Source organism: Neopelma chrysocephalum, unplaced genomic scaffold (genome assembly GCF_003984885.1).
Source record: "Neopelma chrysocephalum unplaced genomic scaffold, ASM398488v2 Primary Assembly neopelma1_91, whole genome shotgun sequence".
Lineage (NCBI taxonomy): Eukaryota > Metazoa > Chordata > Aves > Passeriformes > Pipridae > Neopelma > Neopelma chrysocephalum.
Window position 1 is genome coordinate 2,563,500 of NW_020897753.1, and position 9,294 is coordinate 2,572,793.

The 9,294-nt window shown below is 37.8% G+C and overlaps 1 protein-coding gene across 1 annotated transcript in view; it reads right to left on the minus strand.

Annotated features, from left to right (window-relative positions):
* SLX4IP (SLX4 interacting protein) overlaps window positions 1-9,294 on the minus strand; it is a 70,478-nt gene that overhangs the window by 60,458 nt on the left and 726 nt on the right. Inside the window, exons 2-3 of the mRNA XM_027693405.1 lie at window positions 8,466-8,622; window positions 5,154-5,202 (exon numbers count right to left, since the gene is read on the minus strand). Coding sequence (XP_027549206.1) covers window positions 5,154-5,180 — 27 coding nt within the window. The 5' untranslated portion in view covers window positions 5,181-5,202; window positions 8,466-8,622. The remainder of the gene's footprint in view (window positions 1-5,153; window positions 5,203-8,465; window positions 8,623-9,294) is intronic.

Genomic DNA, 9,294 nt, shown 5'->3' on the forward strand with positions numbered 1-9,294 from the left:
ATCCTTTTATTCCTTATTTGAAGTGATCCCCATGAAAGCAGTGTTTTCACTATTGATGTTTATCCCTCTGGCTTCCTACTCCTTTCTCCTTCAGCTAACACTTTAATCTCTCAACTCTTCATCCACTCATCATTTCCCTAGGCTTGAAAATTAATCCTCTGAGGTCAGTGAGGAAACTTCCATTGACTCCAGGAGATTTAGAATTAGATTGTACACTTAATTTTCCTCCCCCCTCTACCTCCCAACTTCCTCTTTTGTTTCTTCTGGAACTTATTTACTCATCACTTCAGCCATTCCATATCTGGTCCCATGAAATTGGGAATTAAGTAGAGCATTAAGAAAGAGAACTAAATAGATGTCCCTCCATCCATTAGTATTGTTTGTACTTCCTATTTTAAATCATATCCCCCCTGCCTCTTTTTCATCATCTCCCTTAAGACTTTTAAGCTCTTTTAGATAATTATTATACTTTAAGCATTCACACAGAAACAAACCTGACAGCTGAGTGAAGTGTGTGATGCTCCTTGATAGTAACAATTCCAACCACCCAACCATTCATATTCTAAGCAATGCTGCTTTAGGGAAACCCTTGCTCTAGAAAAATCACTCTTTAATGGTTAATATAGCTATTTATTCATTTTTAAAGACACACAGTACATATAAAATTCAGTAACCTTTAATCAGTTTGGAGAACCGGTACCTTGGTTTTAAGATTTAAAATATTTCTACAAATTTTATCTAATCACAGAAACCTAATCTTAGCCTGTTTCCTTTGAAATATTTGTCAGTACTCCAACCACAGGAATTTCACATACAAATGTCTTGGGTTTGAATGGGGAAAAGAAATGAACATCAGAAAACATTGTATTTATTAGTTAATTTAAGTAAATACTCTCAAAGAAACCCAAACCCCTACCTCTAAAGCCAGAAATCAGAATGCTAACAAGTTCAGAGCTCTGTATGTAAAACAAGCAGCTGTACTATCAGTCCAGTAACAGAGCAGTCACAACATACAAAAAATTGTCTTAAATACAAACACCATCCCTTATTCTCCACTTGAGAGCACTGCAGTCATGTGTCTATGGACTTAATATAAGCAGTAAACATATCTATTGTCCCTCATCACTCATTATATGGGATCAGGGATAAATAACAAAATCAGGCAAGAAAACCTACTCATCTCCCTAGTTTCTTACTCTCCAAACAACTCCCAAGAAGAAGCAAACACATCACTTCCTCACAAAAATATTGGTTGTGGTTTAACCGCAAATATTTACAGAAATATTGATCAGCTGAATCAATGGACACGCTTCACAGAAATGAGAACTTTAACGTGTCAAGCCTAGACCTAAGAATCACCCAGACAGGCAGAGCCGATCATGCTGTCACAATATTACATTTCAACCATTAGCTACAAAAAGAAAGCACTTGAAATATCAAAATAAACTTCTTCTTACTCCAGACCCAAGACCATCTACGGGTCTGTGAGAAGGCCCTGAAATGACCTGGACAGCAGTGAGTCCATACTGGAGCATTGTCTGACAGGACATTTCCTTCTTCCTAATGTTAGGGCCTATAATCAATGTTCTTGCTACACATTTCCTTTCATGGAGCACTTCTAACATATCCAAAGACAGATGTTAAGATACCTTTGGTTATAAGCCAGTATCTTAACAATTACATTAAGATACATCAACATAAAATAAAGAAAATCACACACACACACACACAGGCAAAATGAAGGGGAAAAGTGATCCCATTACACTCCCACTGTCATTTTGCTGTCCAGTCATTTCCATCTTTGTTCCCAATATAAAACAGAAAACTATGCTTGCTGTTTCAAATGAACTTGCTGTTTAAAGCAAGCAAAAAGTTTGAAGGAGAAAGGATCAAAAAAGTTACATATGTATGTCCAGCATGCAATAATTTAGATTGATAACAAGGAGCAACACTGCTGAAAAATCAATTGCAGAGTGAGCTGGATGACCGGAGGGAACACTGAAACTGTAATTAGCTTAATCTATGTGCTTGCAAGAGCCTACAAATCTGAGACAGAACAGAGCTCTACATTTCTCAAAGTAGGAAACAGTAGAATAAAAAAAGCTTCCCTTTGAGTTGAGTTATTAAAATGTAGTAACAACTTAAAGTCTTCTGCGTTTGGCAAATGAACAAATTGCAGAAAACAGTAAATGAAATTTTTCTATTGCAGCCATAAAAATTACTATATTTAGTCCTGCAGCTTGGCATGAATAAAGTCCATTTACACAATTCTGGAAGAGCAACTCTTTCTACTTTGTCCAAAGGTTTAAACAGGGCCCTAGTGATATTATTTTTGAAATCCATATAGGGTTCATGATTTTGCTTTAAGCCTAACCAATTAAAGTTAAGATTTATTTCCCAGAACAGCAGTAAAATATTTTACCAACACACAAAGAAAGCTTAATTAAATTCATATGTTGGGGGTATTTTACCATGCAATGCTTTATATATGTACCAATATTTCCTAAAATTGACAATTGCTGATCAAATTAATTTGCATAAAATATAACCTACAGCAAATCACAACACTGCAGCATCCAGCCACTTGGCAGGTGAAGAAAGTGTGTTTAGGACCTAACTGTAGTTTTTGTACTAAGGTTTAAAGGTATTTTACTGCATCAATTAGTTTATTTCAATCCCTCTTAATTGCCCATAAAGCCAAGATGAGATCGCCTCTCAAAAACAGGCCAACTGCTCCCTCTACTGGAAATAAGGGACCATCACATCGGGGTACGGAGGTTCCCAGACAAAATTGGTAACAAGTCATGACACACATTAGAGGGGTTTCCCACTTAATTACTTGCAAGTCAGCTAAGACCTAAAAGACTGATAAACTGTAATTTTCGCTTTCTTACCAAAAGATTAACATATACACGTTTACAAAGTCTAAAAACTTAAAAAATAGAGACCGCAGAAAATGAGGTGAGGCATGTGTGAGACATAGAATCCAGAATGGTTTGGGTTGGAAGGGACATTAAAGTTCATCTCGTTTCAACCCCCTGCCATGGACAGGGACATGTCCCACTATCCCAGGTTGCTCAGAGCCCCATCCAACCTCGTCCTGGACACTTCCAGGGACTGGGCACCCACAGCTTCTCTGGGCAACCTGTGCCAGTGACTCACCATCCTCAGAGACAAGATTTACTTCCTGATACCTAATCCAAACCTACCCTCTTTCAGTTTTAAGCCATTCCTCCTTGTCCTGTCACTCCAGGCCCTTGTAAGCAGTCCCTCTCCACCTTTTTTGTCAGCTCCTTTCAGGTAATGGAAGGCAGCAATTAGGTGACCCCAAAGCCTTCTCTTCTCCAGGCTGAACAATCCCAATCCTCTTGGCCTTTCCTCATAGGAGAGGTGCTCCATCCCTGTATCATCTTCATGGCCCTCCTGTGGACTCACTCCAACAGGTCTGTCCTGAACATTTTCAGACTCAGTAAAATGATTCTATCAATCTCAAACACATAAAATTAAGAATATAGTATTTTCTGTACTCCCATTGCAGAGAAGGGTGAGAATTTTTTTGGTTTTTAATGTAGAATCTTCTACACATGGATATTCCTCATAAAAGTTACGTGAAAGTTGGACAGTCTTAGAGAATATACACATTAAATACAAATCCAGTGAATGTAAAGAAGCAAAACCTGACACACAAAATCCCTGCTCTAACAAGTAGAATGTTACACACTTGTGTACAAAGTGAATTTCAATCCCATCAAGGTGAAATTAGTTTTCAACATCTGCTGAAAAATGCAAAAACTTACCCTTATTTCTCAAATACCACCAGAAAGCAAAAGTTGTATCTCACTGGCAGTCTCAAAAGCTGTGTCTGTGGTGCTGCTTACCCACAAACTGGTGCTCAGTGAGCACCTGCCCATTGCTCAGGCAGTCAGGGATGTTGAATCACTGGGTGATTGAACAGTAACATGTCTGTGCTCAATAATGAAGTTGTAATGATGCAGGTCAGCAACAAAGTATCTGAATGCTTTTTACCCAGTGAAGACATTTCAACTCACACCACTTTTCTTGGGCATTTATATTCATTTTGATGACATCAAGGGTTCTCAGCTGAGAAAAGCAAATCCCCTCAGCCTTCAGCTCCTGTTGTTCCCCCACCAGTGGTCTACAGAGTATCAGCCAAAATGTGCTCAAAATCAAAGATATTTCTCCTAACTCCTCTATCAGCTCAGCAGCACTGAATAACATAGACATGATACTGTCAATTAAAGGTTTACAATCCTGTTAAACAGTAAAATCCCACTAAATGACAGCAGTTTTCTTTGGAAAAGAACACATAGCACAAAAATTAAGCACTTGGTCTGCATATTGAACAGGTTGGTTACCCACAAAACCAAGCTCCAACAGCTTCCACAGCCTGATCACTCAGCAAGGACTTTGTAGCTGCCCTCCAAAAAAACCCAAGCTTATCCAAAAAGGAAAAAGCCTCTTCTGTTCAGAAAATTCCTTGAAAAAACATTTCCAAGAGGATAATATATTGTGCTAATCCCAATTAGTGTTATTTATTGATAAACTGATACAGTTACAGGAGAGGAATTATGAAGTGCTATGTTTACAACAGAATGTTTTGAGAAGCATTAGGCTTCAGATAGGTAATCAAGAGTCTGGGACAGTTTGCAAAATAAACTTCAATGGCATTTTACTGGATGTGAAACAACTAATCCCTGAAAATGGGAAAAGAGGCAAAAAAAAGAGGCAAATAAAGTGTCAAGTGTGATAAATAGTTTCAGAACATTGCTACACCTTAAAACCAGGAACATAGATTACCTGGGAAGCACATAAATAACAACATTACAGTAAGAAAAGAATTTTATTTCAGGTAGCAAGTACTGTTTTACTGAAAATTCATGCAGTTTCTAATTTTAACTACACAACTAATCACTTTTAGCTACATGATTTTAATCTTCAGCTGACCTCAGACATGCTCTGCCATGACACAGAAATGATTCAAACTTTGCTTCCAGAGAGAAAAAGTGATACAGAGCATGTTACTATGACCAGAAGCCTGAAGGATGCACCTCTTCATCATTAACTTTTAAAATCAACATATATATTCTAAGGAATATTACAGATTTTTTTTAAAGCTATGACATTCTACTTACCTTAATGACAAATTTGTTGGATGCCATGATAGGTCAGAATAAGCTGGTCCTATAAAAACATCAATTAACAGTGATCAGCACTGGAGAAACACTCAGACCTCTACACCAATCAAGAAGGATTTTTACACCTATTACTCATTTTTTTTCAGCACTGCTGTTCTTCAAACCCTACTCTCTGCTTTAAGAAATCCAAGGAAAATTCTTATTTAAAGGAGAATTACTTAGCTACCTGTGTTGATTTATTTTAGTGAACTTCATAACTGTTCAGGCACTTCACACCTAACACATGAAATACAAAGAACTCCTTTAAGTATCAAACTACAGCTTTTGGTGCACAGAAGATGCATACACATACATATATAATTATATAAACACATACACATGTATACTTAAAATTTTAGACGACAACACACTTAAAGCAACATAACCCGAGCCTTATTGTGGTTGCACAAAAGTAAAGTGAACTTCAGAGATCCTCTTCTCTTGCTTATCCCAAATAGGATCTAGGTTGCTTAATTTGGGATCCTGAGTGAAGTGCATTCAGCTGCACAGCCCCTGACCCTGCCTCAGACCATTCCAAGGAACTCAGGAAGCATTAATTCATGCTGGAAATGAAACACACGCTCCCTTGGGCTCAAGAAGAAACCCTCAATTAATTGCCAAGATTTTTTTCCAAACTGACAACAATTAATGTCAAAGCATTGAAGCTACTTGGGAAGCTCATCATCCTCCACATAAACAGGAGCTAAACATTCACTTGTCAAAAGTAGAAAATTAGGTTAAACTCATGAAAGTCTTTCCAGCCAACCCCACAGAGTTGGGATTCAGAAGACATGCCGTGGGCCCTAAGGTACCAAATTAATACCTATAAAAAAAACAGGAATAAAAAAATAAGATACATTCCATTTTCACACAGGACAGGAAGAGAGGGAACAGACAAGGAAGAGACTTGGACTGGGCAGAAAACCAAGTGAAATGAGGTCTCAGTGTGATAACAGGAGACAGCACCAAAACAACACAGTTCAAGCTTCAAAATCAAAACAGAAAACGAGTGTCAGTAGCTTCTACCTGCAACAGATGAACTGCAACAGAAACCACATGGAGAATAGAGCTGCCTTTTATGTCCTAAAGTATTAGTCTCTTAAGATGGACAAATCTGGTCAATTTTGTATGAGAGGTGTAGGAAAATAATAAAAATTGAGGAAGACCTACACATTTGTCACTGCATACTTCAAGTTATTGGAAAGTACTGAGACAGAGCTGTCAAAACTTCAGGACACAAGGCAGGTTGGGGATATGTGTCTCTATCAGGCACTACAACTTAAATGTTTCAAAATGCAGTCATTATGCCTATTTAGCTTCAAATAAGTGCAAAACAAGACAAACACCCACTTTACAGCTACACAGCACAGCACAGATAATCTTGATCTTAAGATTCAACAGTAATCATGTTGAACTCAATAAACGCAGGGCTTCCATTCCAAATATTCAAATGCTGAGACCGAAGATTTCAAAATAACTATGAGAAAATGTGAAAGTAATGAGGGCACAATTCCATGTACTGGCTGAAGGAAAACTCCCAATTACTTACATGATTTTTTTTCTAAATATATCAATATCCAAGCAGTAAAGATACAAAACCAGTAAAAGGACGGCAAACAGTGAGAAGTAAAATGGCTGTTACAGTAACCAGGTTAAAATGAGTTTGAACTGAGAACCACTCTCCAAGTAACTACTGAAAATAAACTTTAATATAGTTAATAAAATGTTTCAGCTCTGTCCTGAAAAAAGGTCAAAGTTAGAGCTTTTATCAGCTGTACAGTAACAGTAAGCAGAAAGATATATAAAATAAATTCAATTTTAAAATAAGAGAAAAAAAATTAGAATACCATCATGGCTTGTGCCACACCACTGTCATTCTCTCTTGCACAAAACAGCCCTGGAAGCTTTTCAATCTTATCAGAGTAAATCCTGACAACTTTACTGATTTGGAGAAGCACAATGCAAGGGACAGTGCTCTGCACCACCTGAGACATCGTATTTCAGTTCAGCCAGGCAGTAAGTGCCACTCTACAGAAGTAAACATAGAAGAGAAACTGTAAGAAGAATCCCAGCAGGAGATGAAACTCAGAAATCACTGAAACAGCAGCTGCCAGAACTAGTTCAGAAGAGATGCTGAAGGGAAACGGCAACCACCAAGTGAAAACCATCTGAGCTTCTCAGCTCCTTATAACATTGCTCCTGAAGAACAATATTTGGACTGGTAATGTCTTCTCATTAATCTTTACAGTAGGAATAATACAAAGAAGAGTTGCAACAAAACGTGCCAAAGCACCACCTCTTGTCCAAATGCTCATGTTCTCCTTGAGAGGAAACAAAGCACATAAATGAATCAGCTGAACTTACCCTGCCAGCACCTTTTTGTGACCATTTGCCTTCCAGAACAATACTCTTGCAACAATCCTGCTACCACTGCTGTGAGAAGAACTGCAGGCTGAAATCCCCTCCAAATCCAATTTACAAAATAACAGAAGAAAAACATTAAAAGGAAAAAGATGGTCAAAAAAAAAGTTAACTTTGGTTCACTTTGCTCTTCCTGGAGTTTGCCAACTATCCCATTCTTTGCACTGAGCATACAGATAAAGGAAAGGAAATACAGCAGATAGAACAAATGTAAGCAAATCCTCAGAAAACAAGAAAGAATACACTTCATGTGTGAACCATCAGAAAGGTCACTGGAGTGACACAGGTGAAAAAGGATCCAATACTGAGACATCAGAAAATGAGCCAAAGCATCCAGCAATTGTACAAGAAAAAGCCAACTAGCCCCAAAACACTTTGCCATTTTCTGTGTTGAAAAAAAACCCACCAAAATTACAGATATTATTACACTTGCTACTGTTTGGCAACAAGACTGTTTCTCATGGAATAACGTTTCTGTTGCAAACCTCTAAAGGAAACTCTACATAAGGAAATGTAAAGATAAGAAAATAAGGCAGAAAAACTCCTCTCAGAAACTATATCTATTAAAAAAAAAAAATTTAAGTCTTGATGTGGTATTTGTAAAAAAAAAACAACTTTGAACATTAAAGTTTTCATAGACAGTGTGTATAAGAAAACATGATTTAGAATTAAACACATAGGTTGCTTGTAGCTAGAGTGAGACACACTGAAAAATAATGTGGCACAATATCTTTCTTTTCTAACTTTGATGCCAAGTGGAATGGTAGACACTCAGGGGAAGGCAGTGTCTCATGGCCTCCCAGAGAGTGAGTGGAAGTGTTCTCTGCCAGCTGAGGAACAGCATCTTACCTTAGCAAAGAAATAGCTTCCCGTAGTGAGGGAATTTGGAACTCAAAAGGAATGAGGAACTGAAAACTTGTACCAGATGCTTGAAGATACAGCAGCAAACTATTCACACAGTGCCCATCTCTGGGTGCCTTTGCCTGGAGTGGGGAGAGGTGGACACCTGAAAAAACAGCACAAACAAACACACAAATGCTGATTAAGGAAGTCTGTAAAGCAATTTGATATTAACTATTTCTCTAGTTCATTTCTGTAGTTCAAGATGAACTATCACAACATAACAGAGGAGTTTCCTGAACTTTTCCTTAGTCCTTAGGTACTGTAGTCAAACACTGTCCAGCACTCATCAGTTTTGGGAGCAGATCCTAAGCTTGGGATGAGCAGTGCAAAACTCAGCTACTCACATATCTAGTAAAGCATTTGTAGTCCTGAAAAGACATATCACAATCTTCACAATTTTGCCATTTCAGGATTTTTATGTCCACTGTGGCCAATTGCTCCATTTAACCCTTGAAAACTACTCTTCCAACAAGTCAGCATCTTTTTACCTCATTGTTATCCACACTCCTTCAGTCGGGAACTGCCCATTCACCTCTAAAGTTCAACAATTTCAAAGACATTACCCACTCACCACACCACTGCACAGAACTAGAGGAAGGAGAGGTTCTGAGGAACATCAGAGGGCTGTCACAGACAGGTGCTGGCTATTACCTTTTTGCACTGATAAACAGCTTTTTTTAAAAAAAAAAACTTTTGTGAACAGCTGAATGCAATGAACAACGAATAAAATTATCATACAATAAAAAAAAATCATGATTCTCCCTTTTGTGTGGAG